The sequence below is a fragment of the Acanthochromis polyacanthus genome, chromosome 4 (assembly GCF_021347895.1).
Source record: "Acanthochromis polyacanthus isolate Apoly-LR-REF ecotype Palm Island chromosome 4, KAUST_Apoly_ChrSc, whole genome shotgun sequence".
NCBI lineage: Eukaryota > Metazoa > Chordata > Actinopteri > Pomacentridae > Acanthochromis > Acanthochromis polyacanthus.
Window position 1 is genome coordinate 31,354,585 of NC_067116.1, and position 19,683 is coordinate 31,374,267.

Here is a 19,683-nt window from a genome sequence, read left to right on the forward strand (position 1 = left end):
TCACACCTTCTTCTCAAGGGACGGTGAGCTCAATAATGAGGACCCTTTTCACAGCTACAGACCACAGCTGGCCAGAGAACAGTTGTTCAATCTGGCAAATAGCTATTGTTGTCAGAACTAAATAAAAGGAAAACTCTGAAGCATCCCAACAAGCCAAATAGAAAACCTGGATATATTTTTTCAGAGTAAAGTGTATTTTGATCCAGTGGTGTATTCTTTTAGTGGTTCCAACTGTAAATTGGAAGTGTAATCAAATCAAATGCAAATGTTTCATTTGGTGAAGACTTTCAGTTTGATCCAAACCTAAATTCCAAATGTAAAACCTTCCTCAGATCTTGGTCCAACATAAGGAGATGGTCTTAATCTTTATCAAACTGAACCCCATTTTGGTTTGTTTCTAAAGTGAAAACATAATTGGTTGGTCTGAACTTTCGGAGTGATTCCAAGAAGTCACAACAGGCTGTCCAAAACTTGAAAAATGAGTCACAATAGCAGCACAAGGAGAGGAGGAGACCAAGTTTTTAGCTGAAATATGGTTTGACTGAATTCTAAAATAGGAAAAGGGAAAAAAAACACTTTCTAGGTGTTTTCAAAGAGGATGAAGGAGGATATGAAAGGACAGATAGGATGACACCTGAAGATAAAGAAACTGCAGCAGCAGAGCACAAAGGTGTACAATGACGAAAAAAGCAGCGTATTGACCGATAAGAATTTGCTTTGTACGATGACCTGGATAGCATTCTGGGTATGTGTCTACAAACATATCAATGTCAAGTATAAAAAGACAAAGTCCTACCCTTTCTGGTGGAACTTTATGGTGAAAATAAAGTGTGGGGCATTCAACTGCAAGAGAAAAATAGTCTTTTGGTCCATTTTGTTTTATGTCATGAATTACAAATATGAAATCAGGATTTGTTTTTATACTGTTGAGGATTAACAGTGAAAAGGCTGAAAATGCATAATTAGATCCCAAACTCACATAGGTTTCATCACCCAGCTGCCTACAGTCACTGAAGATCATGGATGGATGGATAGAACTGCATGTTGTGCAAGAAATGTATCTCACTGAGCAGTTTCACTGAAAAAATATATCGTCCTTTACCATTTTTACGACAAACTGCAACTTTCCTGACTTTCTACAAAATTGCTTTTTAATTGGCGAATATGTCATTAATGACACAATTCAAACATGATTCAAGAGTTTTTTGTCTTATGTAAAGGCAAATAAATCACAGCAGCATGTTAAGGTTACTTTAATCTGAGGAATGCAGGAGGAAGTGAACAGACGTACTGCACACAGTGAGACTCATACCGAGGAGACAATTAGTGGCTGCAGTAGCATTTGACAGCTGCTGCAGAGAATCGGCAGCACCCGCAGACACGTGATCCGGCTTCATGCTGACAGTCAGGATGGCCCTGCAAGTTTAAAACCAGCGTGAACTATGTAAGCCCCACAAAATCTGTGTTACACATCTCTACATTACAGTGGGAGTGGATAACAAAACTCTGTCCACGCTCACTGTGCATCTGTCGGTGGAATCATGGAAACTTCTGCAGACAGGAATAGGAAAACAGGTATTTATAGACGGAGATAAAATCAGTGCTCGGTTAGCATCTACGTCATCTTACATCATTGTAAATCTTCATTTGACTGGAAATGCACTAGCTGCCATCTATCTTTCAACTGGCACAGATGGATGGCTTCCATGGATAGACTAGCACTGACACACAGGTTTTGCTTAACATTGTAAGAACACTCTGTTATCTGAGATAAACATTACAATAAACAGCACTAGTGTGCTTCCTTGTCACTTTAATGTGACTGAGAAAAATGGCTTGCAGTTTATACGGGCAGTCACACTTGGGGACATGCTAGTCCCTTTATGTAGTGAGGTGATGTAGGGATGTGGAGGTTTGTGAGGACTGCGATTTAGATGCGATAGCTTAAAGAAATACATTCACCTTTTTTCCAAGAAAACAGTCTTTATCAGTCCTTTGTCATCTGTTTTAGTCCCCTAACCATAACCCTCTGACTGCTTGAGCTTGGAGTAATACTTTTCAATCCTATAACGTTTTAGTCATGATGGAAAAGATTTCCTTACCTCAAAAAGTTTATCATTTTTGAGGCAAAGTACAAGGTTTCCTTCATTCCATGTCACTAGCTCTTTTGGCTCACATCTACCCAAACATTCAAGAGTCCATATTCTGCTTTTTGGGGTTTTCTCTTTGCCTTAGTATTTTCTATAGCTTTATAATGTTTTTTATGTTTAAAGGTCTGTAGACTTAGAAAGCCCAAAATCCACACTCAATTGAGTTATTCTCTTCCATTAAAAACACAGGTCCTGACCTGCCTAAAATGCCTCCGGTGAAATTCAGGCTTTTCTTCTGTTACTTATCTATATCACTATGTTACACATCTGTGTAACCCCTGCCTAGCAGCTAGCTTTGTATGTTTTTATGGGACCAGCTGACCAAACAGAAGAGACTGAGCTCGTCAGAAGGAGACCTTATAGTGACAGGAGCTAAAATAGAGCGTTTCAGACCAACTTTAAGAAGAATTACTGCAGAAATGTGCAGCATTGAAAAAATGACCTGCTTTTGAACATTAGAGAATGTGAATATATTCTTGTAGACCAACAATGATTTCCTGTCAGTATTTTAGAAAGTGAGATTTGTAAAGAATGTTGTCATTTAATGTAATTTACAGTTTTCTGACATTCTTCTCTGGTAAGAGGGTTGTTCAGAAAGAGTGAAGTGGCTCAGTGAGAATGTAACAACTATCAAGGCAGCTGCAGCTAAACATGTAGATGTTGATAATATTTCCTGATGACTGTAGCTTATTTTAATCTGTGGCAGCAAACTGACTTCAAAGATATGATTTAGTCTGCTATGGGATTCTGTTGTCTGCTACGTACTTCTTTTGTTCTTCTTCTACACTACAAAGGCTGTGGCTTTAAGTTGTGCTGTTCACACAGAGGTTTATTGACGTTTTTCCTCCAAAGCTTGAAGCTTGATTCTGGAAGCTTGCTGGTTTTATAAAAGGTTAAACGATTCTAATTAGACTAAAGTGGCACCGAGTTTTTCTTTGCGTGCTGTGTCGGCGGGTACCTGAACAGTTCGACTTGCTGCTTTAACGCTCGTCTCTCTATGTCTTAATCTCTTTTAGAGTATTTTAACCTTTTGTTCCTGCGTCTGTATTGAATTTCATTAATATTTACTCAACCTCATATGCTCATTTTTATTGAAGTCAAATCTGTCTTCTTTTACGCCTCCCTCTGAAGCTGACCAAGCATTCTCTTCATAAGCTCATTTCGATATGCTGCAAAGCAAAAAGTGTGAGCTCTAAATCCTGCTCCCAGCATTCTCTTGGGGCTCCATGTGACAAGCTTTGATGTGAATAACCTGCAAAGATAGCTAGTGACCTTCACTTTTCCTTGGAACTTCTCCAGGCCTGTAACTACCTTGTCAGGTCAAACTTTTGAAGAGAAACTACTAGATTGTGTATGCAGGAACAGGTTTTAGCACATCTGCTGGCATGTTGAGTGTTCTGACTCTTAATATGGTGATCCAGCTTAAGTGAATCATTTTCTCTCCCTAAAAAACAGCTCTTTTCCAAAATGGCTTCTAGAGTGTGTAATTATTCTAAAAACACTGGTTTGGTGTTTCGGTGTTTACAGTTTTAGCGTGTTTTAGTGGGTAAATACAACATTTAATCCTTGATCTAGCCGATGATACACCCCAACTGAATTTATGTTGCTTTTGCCACACAATGCTGCTTAAAGTAATGTTTGATCAGCTGGGCTCTATGTGCCACTCCTTACTGCACTGTAAAGAGGAGGTTTAGCTGTTTTCTTGTTGCTTATTTCTTATATGCCGACAGCAGTCCTTGGTCGAACCACCAGAAAACACTGGTCTGGACACAGGTTATTTAAACAAGTCTGATGGCTTAATGTTGTCCTAACAATTCCTTCTCATCTATGTTTTTTCTGTTGACCTTTTAAATTATTAAGTGCAGTTATTCATTTCTCCAAATGACCCGGACAAGGTCAAAAACAAAGCATAACATGTTATTTTTCAGCACTTACTAACTGCAGCTGACGGTTCAGCTCCTCTCTGCTGTTAGTGTAACTGCTTTCATTGCTTCCACTTCAGAAGATGCCTGAAATGCTCAGAGCACACTTACACGTTACTGAAATTTCACCTGCTGTCATTGCTTTCAGCAAATCCACTTTAATTGAACGTGAAGTTCATTTCTCCTTATTAGTGATGCGCGGCTTGGGTCTTACAACATCGTTATGCACACGATTTAGAGACCCGCACCTCATCGCACATGACACTTTTCAGTGAGATATATGTGTGTTATGATTGTTTTATACTGAAGCAGGCAAATTAATTTTCTGCTTTCATTTTTTCCTCTGTTGTTGTTTAATGCAAATGGAGCCCGCATCTGACCCAGTGAGAGTCTAGTTGGCTAATTCGTGCGTAATGAAAAATGAAATCTTACATTTTCCTTATTAATAACATTATTTCACTTGAACGCGCCCTATCAGTAGTACTGATACTGAGACTGATTCTGCTGCCTCTCTGCATTGCTATAGTGGACAAGTCACTGTAAGTTTATTGGAAAACATGCAAAAAGCTGCCAAGATTTTTACCAGCATTATTTTGACCTCATCGCTCTTGCACAAAATCGCCTCATGTAAACAAGAGATTACAATCCTGTTATCAAGTCAGCGATGCAGCCAGAGTTTCTCAGTATTGTCATTCTATAAGAATTTTTCCAAATGCGCAGTTTTCAAAAAGCTAAAACTGCATCTATGTGGGCAACAGTCAAAACTCGTTAAAAAAAACCGTACTATGGACCAAGCAACATCATCCAAGGCTAAAAAATGAACCCAACATGGAAGTGACGAAAACTGCAGTTCCTTGGATGACCACTTGAGGCTTGCTCCAAAATCATGTCAATCCCATAGAACCCCATGTAAAAAAATGTCCAAATGAACTTTTTTACAGCCTGGTGCATAAAGAGTTTTGGTCTGTACAGCTAGTTTCCCTATTCGTGACAACTGTACAACAGGTGAATTTTTATATAGCTCATGCGTTTAAATTGTCTTAGCACTTAAAATTCTTCATAGTTAAGAGCTTGGTCACTTTGAGTGACAGGTGGGTGAGGTTAAAAGACAGTCCATGCAGCAAATTATGACAAGAATTCTAACCTTAAAATGTCTTTTTAAAATCTATGTATTTATTAAGGGTTTGGGAATTATAGTAAGCAACCTTTTGGATTGATGTTGCTTTTCAATCATTTTTGACATTTGTAATGTTTAAATTTTTGTGCCATGCTTGCTCATGACTTTTCAATGTTTCTGGATGAAATCCTGTAACAATCATGGAAGTTGTGAAACAGTGAATACAGCAACAGCAAGTGTTAATTGGGTTATTTTTGTCCTGGTTGGTTACACTGCCTTTGTGTGCTGTACCATTTTTAAATTTCTGGAAGCATTTTTAAGCATAAAGCACTGGCAGCAAGTGAACCATACAAAGGCACAAAGAAATAGCAGCAAGCATTTCACTGAATATTATCCACACTGACAATGTGCCACGGTGAGTAGCATGAGAAAAACAGATACTGTGGCATGTGTCGGGTGCGCCACAGCAGCACACCTGCGCTTTGTGCATGTTGGAGTTAAAGTGAGGCTCTTCAAATTCAGTCCAATACCTGCAGCCACTAAAGCTTCTTTCATTCTGTTTACCCTTGAAAATTCAAATGTAGAGCTATCCGGCTGTCAGACCTTCCTAAATATTGACAGGTACTAATAAGGACTCAGATGAACATTCTTTATTATTACCTACTGAGCTGAAATTGAACATCTTGCTAGGGTAAATACAAAACAAAAGGAAACGTTCGTATTTCACTAACAGCACTTAAGTTGAAGTTGTGTGCTGTGTTGCTTTCAGTGCCTGGAGCTCCTCCAAGGAAGGTGGAGGCAGAAGCTCTCAACTCCACTGCCCTCAGGGTGACCTGGAAGCCTCCCCTGCCTGTGAAGCAGCACGGCCAGATCAGAGGCTACCAGCTGGTCTACTCCAGGCAAGAGAACGGGGAGCCTCACGGCCAGCCGCTCATCATGGACGTCGCCCTGCCTGACGCCCAGGTACTGTCTCAGTCTCTCACTTCAGCCCAGTGTCGGTGTCATTGTCATGTGTTAAGCTTGCAGAGACGATGGCCAAGTAAGAACTGAAGGAGGAGGAGTTTGGTTCAAATCCCAACATTCAGAGGGAAACACTTTTCTTTTCTTACATGAGAAATTTATGTTTGAAAACACAAACACCATCTAAAATGGAACAAAGCACAGAAAGTAGAGAATTTAAAAAACGGAGTTATTGCACTTTTCAGGAAAGTCCTTTCAGTCAAAGGCGCTTTCAACAGTATTCCAAAGCAGGATGGTTCAGAAATATTATATAAAGAAGCAGACAGAACATACTACAGTCAGCATTTGAGAGCTATGACCAACATATAATTTGCCAGCGGAGTATTAAGTAGATTAAAATCAAGGGAAATTGCCTCAGCAGAGCATCTATTGACGATTTATGTGCAGGGCAAACATACAGGAACAATTATCGCGTCAAGGTAAGTCAATATATCATATTATTTCACTCTAACGTTTTGTTTTGAAGGCCTAAAGAAAGTATCTAATATACGTTTTAACTGTTTGCTACCAAACCTGTGTACCAGGAGTTTCCCCTCACGTTGTTAGTTGGATCCAAACATTAGTCCTCATCTTGCATAACTGACTTAGGTTATATTAACCCTCTGACCCTCAAGCAGTTTGTTTTTCGCTCCGGTCACATTTTCACTGTAGATTAATCTTTTTCTGTCATGTGAAGCCCTGCACCTCTATGGAAACAGCACAACCATGGCGAGAAGTAGAGAGAACTCAGAAACTCTACATGCACTATAATAAAGTCACAAAGCCATAATTCTTAAAAGAACCAAACTCGAGTTTCTTTAGAATATTTAGAATCAGCATGTGCAAAATTTACATGGAAGCTCCAACATATGATAGTAATTCACCACACTGTTTTTACAGCTTCTGCCCTTGATAATTGGTGTCATTTTTTGTGTTTTTTTTTTTTTATAAAACATGACATGCCTTTCAAACAAACTACTTGTTTTGGGGTACAGAGGGTTCAGATACAAATTAAAACCTGCAACACAGCATCTCACAACACAGCAACAAAACATGCAAAACAATAAAAGAAAAGATATTCATGCTATTACAGTGTATGCAGACTATACATTTAACTGAGTGAAGAACTGAATATACAGCAAAGCACTTCACATATGAGGGATTAAACAAGGGCCTCAACTTAATGTTCTGTCATTCAGCGTCTGTGCACTGTTAGATGTTACCAAACAAGCATCCAAATTTGCTGCCTAATAATGTTAAATGATGAGATTGATGTGAAAATGTGGATTCACTTAGTCCCTCGTGCTCATGATGCCTATTAATTAAGGCTTCAGCGGCATAATAAGTTTAAATATCCATCTGTGTTGCAGAATGCAGCCGTTCTCCTCGCCGTCATACCATTTATAACTCACTGCCAGTCTCTGTGTTCTCACACCAGGTGTCAAATATCTTCTCTTTAAGAAGTATATAACATTATCCATTCTATAGCATTAGGTCCCAGCGAAGGAGGATTAGTAATTCTAATCCTAATAAGTAGGATTAGGTCATTACGGAGTCGAGCATTTACACCTTAGCCATTATTAAATCTATATGCATTCAGGAAAAGACTCTGTTATTATTTAATTTACCTTTATTGTCTTTTTTAAATTATATTTATTTAGTTGGAGAATCGATGACTTTATTAGCACACAGCTGGCACCCGTCCACCCCCGCATGGAAAATAAAACATCTCCTCCAGAAAATCCTCAAAATAAGAAGAATGGGATGAAACTGCAGCAGATACATACATATTTTAAGAAAAAAATAAACAAACACATGAACATTGGAAACAGATTTAAATAAAATCCAAATGACACAACATGAAGGTGACTGGGACTATTAAATATTCAAAACATCAGCTTGCTGTTTTAGAGTTGTCATGGGCATCAAAATAAGCAGATTAGGATGATTTTTTAGATGCTGACGCTCTGTACAGAATGTGCCTTCAAAATCTAATATGTGCAAATGATTTCTTATCTTCTCCTGAATCAGAAAAGGGATGAAACAGATTAGAATAGCTGTGTGAGGTCTGTAGTTTCCTGATGAAATTGCATTTGTCATTAGATCCCAATGCCGTGGTATTTTTAAGATGCACTTCCACTGCCTTGTTATTCCATTAGAATAATTGCATTTCATGTTTGCCGGAGTTTTATTTTTATTCCAGCCTGCAGTCGTGGAAAAGAGCCACAAATATGGATGTGTGAATAACAGAAAAACACAGATAATCCTGCTTAGGAATGCAAACGTATGCAGGTGATGTTTGTGTTCGAGGTTGTTCGGTACTTGACATGTTATATTTCCTCCACAGTCTGAAACACAAGAAAATATTCAGAAAGTTGGCCTTCTTTTTTTCTAATGGTGACGAGTATCAGCAGCAATAACACTGATGATACTTGACATTTGAAATCTTTGTTTTGATAACACTTAACATGAAATGGTGCTTAGGCAGCTCCATGAGAGAAGTGTGACACATTAAGTGCATCGTAGAATAACTGTCCTCTCTCACACATTATAAAGGCCTTCAAAAATTTGCACCCTTATTAAAAGAACAACAGTTTTCGAAAGAGGCTTTTAAATATCAGTATGCAGCATCTTTGAGTGGCTTAAAAAGCCCTTCATGAGTATTATGTATTATTATATTCTTCATATTAAAATTGTGAAGTTAAAGAAAATGTTTTCTGCTCTTTATATCCTTGAGTTCTGAATTTACAGTAGATGTCTGTGTGTGGATGGATAGGGGAGAGTGCTGACAAAAACTGTATTAGCAGTAAAGCCTTCATTCATTTTTCTCCAGTAGGCAGCATCAAACAATGTGGATTTGGATCTGCATAACGAAATCGTATGCTGCATTAGTTACTCAGTTCCTTTTTGCACTGTGACCATCATATGTACAGAGAACTGCTACAGAGTGTTTGCTGATCCTCCAGAGACAAGAGATTCAAGAGCTTTAGAGACAACATTTGAGACAATAAGGCCCTTTTTTTCTATGACCTTTATTTAGACTCCTAGATGTTTTTTTCATGTTCAGCTCAGATATTCTGACTTTGAATGATATGTGGGGACAAGTCAGTAAAACTAGAGAATTTCTAAAATAACTGTGGAAAACTTATTCTGTTGTTAAGCAGCAGACTTGCTGGTCCCCGTTGCTGGCGTTATGACATATCAGGTATATGCGAATGTGCCTTTGAGAGGAAGTAAGGTTGAATACTTAAACGTCATATAATTGTCAGGCAAATTTGAAGCACAATTTTGAAAGGTGGCAAGAAAACAAAAATGAAAATGTGAATTAAGCTTGTCACTATGAACTGCTTTGGAACAAATACGTGGGTCTGTGTACCATCATATATTGGCTTCATTTCATTTAAGAAAATGAGGAGAAGAAGCTGAAAACAAAATTAGTTATTTGCCACCTGCTGAAACAGCATGAATGAGGTGAAATGATCAAGACTATGGCCATGTACAAGAGAAAAATGAAATGAAGCCTTCAGAAATTGTTTTCATTTTATCAAGTTGAATTTATCAGCCATGTTTCATGCTGTCTGGAGATGAAGATAATAAAAGAAACAGCTGATCAGTTAAAGAAATTAAATGTTTGTTACCTTAGAAGTTCTTTTAAACAAACTCAAACACCACATCAAGGGAGCTTTAAAACTTTTTTGTGATTCTTCAGTTTTTTTTTTGAATTTTGTTATTTCGTGTAGCTCTATGAAATGGTATTTTTGCATTTATATGTGGTGGTGGGCTCTATCAGTTTTATCTTGTGTCAATGTGTTTGGGATTCTGTCCTTGAAATTTTTCTAGTTATAGTGATGTACTGAAGCACTGAGGTTCTGCTGTAGGTGGACCTCCAGCATGATCAACGACTTTTTCAGTTTCTGCTTTGATGAAGGTTTGTTGGCTGAAACACATCAGGTTATACATTGAGATTCATTTGTGTATCCTGTCCTTTTCTTAGTTGAAACCATTTGGGAAATGCTCACCTGCCATATGGGTGATGATTGTGAGGTGTAGATGTCAGACAGGGGCCAGTTAACACGAGCAGCCAAAAGCAACCTGGCTGAGAAGACGGGGATAAGAGCGACACCTAGACCATTTTAAAGAGGAAAAAAAGGTGTTGTGGATTAACAGCAGCACGAGTGAGCACTTGTGAGCCTGCTGGAGCAGAAGTCAGAGGGTGGATGTTTAAAAGCCCTCGGTGAGGTGGTGCTCAGCTTCTTCCCTCTCAGCTTGTTTTGTTCTCCAGAAGCAGCGTCTCACCTGATTTCCTTTGTAAGCAGCATTCCTGTCTTATCTGTGCAAGGCAGGAGGCCTGATAAAGGGCCCGCATCTCACAACCCATCTTCAACCTCTCTCCTAACACACACACACTTCACACAGACACACACACCTGCTGAGGGGACTTTTCTTGAAGGAACTGTCTTCAAGCCTCATCTGTGATAAGTTTAGTCTCTCCCTCTGGCATCAGTGATGGTGATGAGAATCAACATGGTCTGTGGAGTGACCCTCCGCAAAACACACACACACACATTACACACACTACACACTCACTACACACACACACACACACACACACACACACACACACACACACACACACACACACACACACACACACACACGTCTTGCACTTAGGGGCTTAACTCACTATGACCCATCCACACACCTCACTGGATCTGTACTTTCTTTTATTTCTCTGTCTTTCACTTTCTGTGAACTCGGTTTGTTTTGCATTAGAACAAAGAAAAAATGTGTTCAGGTTGTGTTGATGAGGTCCAGAGTGTTCCCTTCTCATTTAGAAGTTCTTAGTACCTGAATATTTTAAGGGTTAACATAAATATAAATATAGCATGAATCAGTGAATTCTCAAGCTATTTGTAAAGAATTTTTGCCAATAACTTTGTAATTTAATGCTGTCGTCTGTTTTTGTGCTGAGCGCACTCTACCTACTAGCTTTATTAGCCTGAATGAAACATAAATTCACATAAAAAGCTAGTGTTTGCAGCATATTTACTATTTAAACCTAATGATTTCATAGTGAAATGACAACAGCAGACCGAAAAGAACAGCATGCTGGATTTCTCATAATAGATCCTAATCAAATGATGATCCTTGCAGAAATGTATGAGAAATAAAACACGAGCTACTGTTTTTAGATGCAGCCACACTGATGACATCTTTGACATGATGTCATTTAGATTGGAGGCAGCTCTGAGTAAATGTTCAGCAAATGCTCAATAAGTTAGGTGTTGCAGTCTCCGTCAGGTTCACATTTCAAAGCTGCGAAAACACAGGGGTGACTACAGGTGGATTAACCTGTGAACTCAACCAGTCGACCTGGAGACTTCAGACCATTATCATCATAACACTAAATTTATGTTGTTGCTTAGAGCTAGAGGTGATGACATCAATAGTCTTCATATTGAGGTTGTATAAGGACCCAATATAGAGAAAGTTGCAGAATATAAATACTGGTATTTGGAAAGATGACAAACCTACAGTCAAATATGACAGAGACACTCTAGTGAAAAAATGAAAAAAAAAATTCTACCAACAGACCTCCCTGTGCTTTGTAGGAAAATATTATTGGAACAGTTTTTTTCTTTGAATGACACTGATGTCATTTCGTCCTTGAATCTCTTCTGGGTGACATTCCTTGTGTTGTAGTTAACAGTGACTTTCCATCCAGCATACAATTCTAATTGAGTGAACTGATCACTTACTGGTGTAGAGATGCAGCACAGAGTTTCTGGGTTTGACTGTGTTACCTGCTCATTGTATTGGCATCACATGTTGTCTGTGATTGGTGGATTTTGACTGCAGTGTGCTGATGAGCTGCTTGAGGAGAAATCTGCCAGCAGAACCAGTTGCACCACAGCTGCTTCAAATGTCCTTAAACCAGTGGACACTAGCCTCGAGTGCTGCTGATAAGGTTATAATGTCTTCACTAGAGCACAAACCACACAGCAGCGTTTTTAAAAATCACTGAGCTGCACTGTGAGCACTGAGCTGCATGTTGTCTCCACTGAAGCTGCCTAAAAATCCCTCAGTAGTTGCACTGAGGCTTGGCTCACCAGCAGTCAGTTCACATCACTGTTTTGTCACAAAAAAAGAGACCTTGATGGCATAAAAAAAGTTCAGTCATGCCAAATTATGGGAGCTCAGAGGCAGGGACCAAAGCTTTAATTGGCTGCTCATTTCTTGTCCTCTGCCGTTTGTTTTAGACTTGAGTTCCTCCATCTCTGTTGCTGTTCTACTGGCAGACCCACAGATTTTAAGATCTTAGTGAAGCGTATTTTTAGATGGCTGAAGAATGGTTGGAGGGGCCTCTAATCCCTCACAGTGCTGACGGCTATGAAGCGTGAGCGTCTCCCGATTTGATAAGACATGGCAGCGTCTCATGTCTGTTTGTTGGAGCCCAAAAAAAACAAACCCGGCTCCACACCCTGGACAGAGTCTTCATTGTCTGTGGAAGCACCGTTGTGCTCCACATGAGCCCATCAAGATGTAGATGTGAATATGGGCATTTTAATAACCAACACGTTTTGGTGCAGGACCTCCACCGCAGCACAGGTAAAGCCCAGTCAACAAGATGAGACCAAATTATGCACTGAATCAGAAAAAGAAATTCATGTTTTGAGTTCAACCAAGAGACTACAAAACAAAGGTGCCAGCAAATATCACTGCACCATCACAAAATAGTATGAGTGAAAGCTTTGTTTTTACAAAAATTATAGCTCTGGTTATGTTCATGTGGGCGTGAATGAAGGAAAAGTCCAAGGTGGCAAAACCAAATTTCGAACAATAGCAAATCATGCAAGTCTTACAGGACTTTACAGCACCTGTCATCATGAGTTTGTAAAGAAATAATGATGAGCATGTAAAAAATAGATAAGAGCAGATTAGCAGTGGCCATCAGCTGTTTGTAGGGATGCTAGACTGCAGACATAGATAGACAGAATTAGCACAATTGATTGGTTTAAATGACAGTTTTGGCAGGGTTAAACACTGATATCATGGGTTTGGACTTTGACTTCAGCAGAGTCAAACAAAAGAAGTTCAAAACATGAAAAGGACCTAAACTTATGTGTGTTAACCCTTTAAGCTTCAGTCAATTCCAGCCGTTTTCAGTACAAAAAATCGCTAATATTCTATTTTTAAATAAAAAAAATTACGAAAAATACGGGGAATATTGGACGCGCATCGGGAGGTGCATTTCCTTGAAAACGACCGATTCGGGGATTTTATACCGACTTCAGGACATGTTTTGGACAAAATAGTTTACTGGCTTGTGTCATCTGATGTAAAAGGTTGGATTATGGCCGTTTTTTGTGGAATCTTTTTTTTTGTGTGTAATAATAAACCCGGAAATGTGAGTCGCGCTGTGTGTTTTGAAGCCGTGTATAGAGAACGGATGGATGAATATTTGTTTTTGTCGGACAAATGTGTTTTTCTCACCCGCTGTGGTAATCGCATCTGAAAGTGGTTTATACCGGCGGATTCATGAGAATCTAAGCTTTCCATCGGTGTATAGTGTTTGTATAATCGCGTTTGCACCCGTCGGACATTCTTGAAATTCCTATGCAAATTAGTAGGTGTACCGCCGGCGGTACACTGAAGCAACTAACAGTGTCACCACTTGGCTTCCATCAAGTTCCAGTCATTTTTCCCACTTTGCTTCCATCCAAAGGGAAGTGTGGCCTCAATGTAGACGTTATTTCAAGACTATAAACAGTGATGGAATGTTTTTAAAGTACATCTGAGTGCTGTTCTAAATTACAGATATGATGTATTTGTCCTTTAAGGTACTTTACAGCTTTACACTTCTACTCCACGACATTAAGAGGCGAATTTTGTACTTTTAAACTCCCTTGCATTTATCTATCAGCTAGAAATATACAGATATATACCCTCCTTTTACAGTGAAAACAATGTATCTCAAATGCTTTACTGTTTGTGTTGAACATTAGGATAAAAATTTCCTTTATTTGTTGAAGAAATTCTCTGACTTCCTTCTACTATCTCATAAACCTCTTGGATTAGCTTTAAAATGCATCCTCACAAAGCAGAAAACAGAGCTTTTTTTAGGAGCTTATGAAAAGTTGGCATCTAAGATGGACATGGTTCTCACAGGACAGTGATTCTAGAAGCATATGGATCCTGAACTAGCACTGAACACTGCACTGTTTAAAGTAGTTAATAAAAATGACTAAACATTAAGCAGCTACAGCAGAAGGCAACATGTCAATGCTGCAGGAATATTCAAAAGAGCATGTATAATAGTCAGATACCGACGGTGAACATTGTCCTGCAGAATGAATACTTCTAGTTTTCATGCTTTGGTAGAGCTTGCTCATTGCATTGACACTGAGCATCTAAACACAATCAGCGTATAAATCTGCCCAAATTTAATAGTTGCACATAGTGCATAGTGGGTGGAAACATTTGATGTTGACCATATTCTGCTTGCTGTAACCAGGCTCTGCTTACTGTTTGGTGCTAGGAGGTGTACAGTGAGTTAATGGAAAAGTCCTAAAAACAGCTGCCTGCTGCTGCAGGAAACTGAGGTACGATGAAGATCCTCTTTGTATGCAAATTATTTTAAGCATCATACAGTGGGGACGATATTTGCTCACAGTAACATATGTAGGTTTTAAAACGAGATCTTCTGAGTAGCACAACACAAAACATACTGTGAAGTTGTAAATGTTAACTAGAGCAGCAAGCAGCCCAAATATATTTGCTTTGTCTTGGAACGAAAAAAAGTAAGATGCAGCTGATATGACGAGGACATTGCCAGCTAGAATGTTTTGCAGAGGTGTCTGATGTGGAACAAGTTGTTTTCAGAGTTCTTATCAGTCATCAGTTCTCCCTTCATCCCTATCTGGTCTCTTTGTCTGTCTGTTGGTTGCCATCAGTGCAAATCAGACGAAGAGGTAGGGAGAGGAGAGAGGACAGATAGGTAATAATACGAAAAAAGATTAAATTTTAAAGTCCCCCTTGGGAAATTGGCAAATAGAATATAACTAATTATTGTACCTTTAAGAGGCTGCATTTTTGGATTTTCAGCAGTTTGGGGTCATTGTGCCCTGCTGTGAACAGCTCTCCTTCTCCTCAAGCCACCATTCAGCAGCTTAATGGTTGCTTCATTTATCCAGTCAGACAGTAGCACCACCCAAATTTTACTGGATGTATTGTTACACTGATGATTAGTCAGCAATATGATGTCAGCGACAGCCTTTGCATATATGACAGTTGAAACCTTGCGGAGTCTTTTTCATTTGTAGTGCTGTTAGATAGACCAAAAACTTTGCTCATTATATTAAAAAGAACATTGCAACATTTTCTTTGACTCATTATATCCACATGTTGAGCAACATCACTGCAGAATAAACAGATGAGAAGAGTTACAAGACAATCAATTGTTACATATTGTAATAAAATCTCACATGAATACACAGAAATTGATTTCACACAGAAGATTTCATTATTTAGTTAATATGAATATTTATTCAGGAAGGGCATACCCTAGCAATGTCGAAAACACCTCTGTGTTAAGCAATTGCCAGGGATCCACTAGAGGACGTTTCCATACATTCTTTTAGCTTTTAATGTTTGAAGCGGTGACCATAGCAAATGATGGCAAAAAAAGAGAAAGTTTTTTTTCTCCATTTGACAAGATGAAATGAAACACACAGCTCTCCAAGAAAACAGCCTTTTATTGATCTTGGAAGACTTTTTGATCCTTCCACTTATCCCTGTCCACTTAAAAGGTTCGTTTGAGGCCTGCTGTTGCCCTATTTCCGCTGCAAGTGACACCTGTCAAAGATAGAAATGTTGAAGTCAACACTGCACAGCTGGTCCTTTTAGGTTAGTCCTGGAGATGTAACTTGTTCTTATAGAAAAGAACAAATGCTCCATGATGAAGAGGGATATTATCTAATTTGATCTCTTTTGCTGCTTCACGTGTTTCAATGAATCCCCCTTCATCAGAGGTCTTGATTATCACAGATAGCTTAACAAGCAGCTGTGTTTTAATGCCCCTTTGATGTAGTTTTGGTTATGATGACAGAGTTGTTCAAGGAAGAATTGATTGCAATAGAGTGAAATAACACCAGACAGGATGATGCTAACTATGGCAATGGCTCAACTCACTCTGCAGCCTCAAAGGGATCTTTAAGAGTGAATACTTTGCTGCCAGCCATCAGGCTGGTGCATGCAAACTGAATGGCATGAGAGCATAAATGGCAACCCATTCTTCGTGACTAAATACTGCACCCAGTAGCATCATTTGATACGACTGTTTTGTTGGCAGAGGAATGAGGTAACCTGTAAAAACGACAGTGATCGTTCCCAGGGACACACACAGGGATTAGCTGGGAGTTAAGAGGAATCGGGCACTGCCAAGATGGTGACACATGGAGCCACCATGCTGAGAGTCAAAATTGCTATTTAGAAAACCCATGGGTGAAGCCATGAAGAATTCATCTTTATTTATTAACAGTCTATGAGCAAGACTTGGAAGTGCTTTAAAAGTAATCAGTAGTATCTTAAAATTCGAAAACAGACAGGGAGCCAATGGAGTGACGCCAGGAATGATGTGATGTGATGTGATTTCGTCTGCTAAAACAAGTAAGAAGCCTTGCTGCAGGAATTTGAACAAGTTGGAGACGAGATAGTGGCCCTTTAAATGTGATCCTGTGTGTAGAAGAAACGTGTACTGTACATACTTTGTTTATGCGTTCGAGAATGTTTTTGACTTTGTCCTTTGTCTGAAGCAGAGTCTCCCACCAGACCGTCGGGTTACTTTGATGTACAGTACAGCAGTGAGGCCAGTCATTATGAGTTCAGAGGAATCCATCGTCATAAGTTCACTGACAGAGCCAGTGATACATCAAGGCGTAGAGTACAGTGATACATCAGTTACTGCATGAAAGAATGATGGTTACCCAACACTGAGACCACTTTTAGTCTCCTCGCTGCTTTATTTAATGGATCTCTCTTTGATTTAGAGCTCGAGCTGCACTTTGGCCAGGGAATGGACCTGATTTCCACCTCACCGTTAGCTGCTTACATTGTTTATGATAACGGCTCTTATTTATTTCTTCCAAGAAGCTGAGGAAGCGAAGCCCTTTGTCTTTTATTTGCGGTTAGTCAGCAAGGTTGTGCAGCGTAATACAAAATACCCTGGGCCTCTGAATCACTGCTGTGGAAGCAGTCGTTCGTTGGTTGGGAGTTAAACAGCATTATTAATGTTCCTTTCATTAAGGGTTCCTTAAAATTAGTCGTTACCCTTTATGGTGCTGTAGCAAACCTTTGTGCGGTCAAACATCCAGTAAACCTTTTATAAACAGCCATTTCAGCTCAGCTCTCTATTGCTTCACACTAAAACTGTCCTACACAGACTTTGTAAGTCTGCTAACCGGATGTCTGTTTTGTCCAGGAGTGATGGGTTATTTTGAACATTTTTACAGCATTCTGCTGTAGATAGATAGATAGATGGATAGATGGATAGACTGATAGATTCCAGTCTGTAAATGTAGTAATACTTAATTTGGTGCTCTGGGATTTTAGAATAGGTATGTTCTTTAAAGCCTGTTTTCATAATAGCCAGAGTTGCAAGATAGAAAATAAAGAAAACGGTTCTGAGTCTATTCATTTTTGTTTTGTTTAAACAGTTTGTCAACTTGAGTGCTTATCTCACTACAGTTAGTACCAACTGAGAGTGTGTAGGCAGACAACTGATGCTGTTTTACAATTTTGGTCTAAATTTTTTGGCTTCTTTGACTTTGATTCTTGTCTGAATTACTGTGGTGTTTACATCTCAACAAAAAAGTGAAAGAAACATCCTGAATTGTGAATAGTATTTGTGTGCAGCCAGAGAAAATGATATTATATGGTACTGAAACTGAGATTTTTAGTGACTGTGCCAGAAGTCTGGAAGAAAGGACAAAATTGAAGGACAAAACTAGAGGCCGACTGATGTGGGTTTTTCAATGTTGTGGGGGATTTTTGTCAGTTCTTTTGTATCTGGTAAACAAAATAAGCAAAATACTATATAGACATGGACATTTATTGGCAGCATATCCTTCTACTAGTCTGGTTAACATTTTGACAACTGATGTTGCAGTATATGTACTGTGATTTCCTGCTGCCAATGCATGGTGCTGTGATGCTCTTCATCAATTATTATAACTAGGGCAAAAAAAATCACATTACCATTGTTTTGACTGGAAAAAAATGTAAATGAATGATGATGTCTATAGGGGAAAAGGGAAGTAGTATCTGGTCAGGGTTGTTCCACAGTTCAGTGTTACTTTGATGAGTTGTTAGTTTTAAGTCGAGCAAAATAAATCAACGCAGGACACAAACAGATGTACGGTGCCGGTGGATGCTACTCAAATATAAGAAATGATTCTAAATAAAAGGAGGATTATGTTAACCTAAACTACATTAACAATTAAAGCATTTCAAGGTCAAATCCTGCACTGCCTTACCTTCAATTACTATCCAAGCAAAAAAGTTACTGGCCGTAATGTTTACTTAATCTGCAATTTACCAAGGTCTGCTTGAAACGAAATCTCTAAACGTGGCTTGACATCTGGAGACACGCTGCAGGACATAACTCAATCACAAATAGTTTTATGGAAAGTGAGCATAAAGGAAAATGAAGAGACACAGAAGCGAGCAGCTAACAGCCATCCAAAGTGACAGTTTTAACGAGCTTTGAAGCAAATGCCATGATAACGGACGCAACGGGATAACTGGGTGCTGGACATCAGTTCAATAAGTCAAGGCAGGACAAAGAAGGAGCCGTCAGAGCGGCAGGCAGAGCAGGGTAAAAGTACAGCCACCAGTCCGGGACAGCACTTTGCACCTGCTAATTTACATGCTGAACCAGGTCCAGATTAATCACACAAAAAGATGAAAGGCAAGCAACAGCTCTGGGCCATAACAGGAAGGGATTTTTGCTGCAGACCGTACCAAACAAGCATGTTCCCTTACATCTGGAAAATGCTGCAGCTTCTGTGGTCTGGATATTGCAAATCCAATAATATTTCGATCAGTCGGTCAAGAGTTATCATGGCTCATATGCTTTAGCTCATTTATTACCACTACATCTCTGTGCAGTGGCTGTACTTGAATTGTAATGTACAGTTGTTTTGCAAAGTTCCCTGCTAATTTTAGACTTGGCATATATTTAATGTGCTATTTCAAGTCTGCAGACAGTTTTGTTTACCGGCTTTGTGAGCTTGTTTTCAGCCAATGCTGATTATCACAAAATAGCACTTACATTCTATCACTAGACAAAACTTTCTAGTGCTTAAAGGTTTGTTGAAAGTTCAGACTTTCTGAAATCAGCACTATTGTGCTACTTTTAATCCTGATTAGCCGTGTTTTCTGTTAAAGCCGTAAACTCTGCAAGTTCCTCTGTATTTCTGAGCCAGCTCAGAGTGTG

At 39.1% G+C, this 19,683-nt stretch overlaps 2 protein-coding genes across 16 annotated transcripts in view; one reads left to right on the forward strand and one right to left on the reverse strand.

Moving 5' to 3' along the window:
- agxta (alanine--glyoxylate and serine--pyruvate aminotransferase a) overlaps positions 1 to 19,683 on the reverse strand; it is a 491,885-nt gene that overhangs the window by 296,584 nt on the left and 175,618 nt on the right. The window lies entirely within an intron of this gene.
- Positions 1 to 19,683, forward strand: part of ptprfa (protein tyrosine phosphatase receptor type Fa) — a 396,740-nt gene that overhangs the window by 271,927 nt on the left and 105,130 nt on the right. For all 15 annotated transcript variants that reach the window (XM_051947515.1, XM_022191302.2, XM_022191308.2 and 12 more), the window contains one exon: positions 5,959 to 6,152. In XM_051947515.1, coding sequence (XP_051803475.1) covers positions 5,959 to 6,152 — 194 coding nt within the window. The remainder of the gene's footprint in view (positions 1 to 5,958; positions 6,153 to 19,683) is intronic.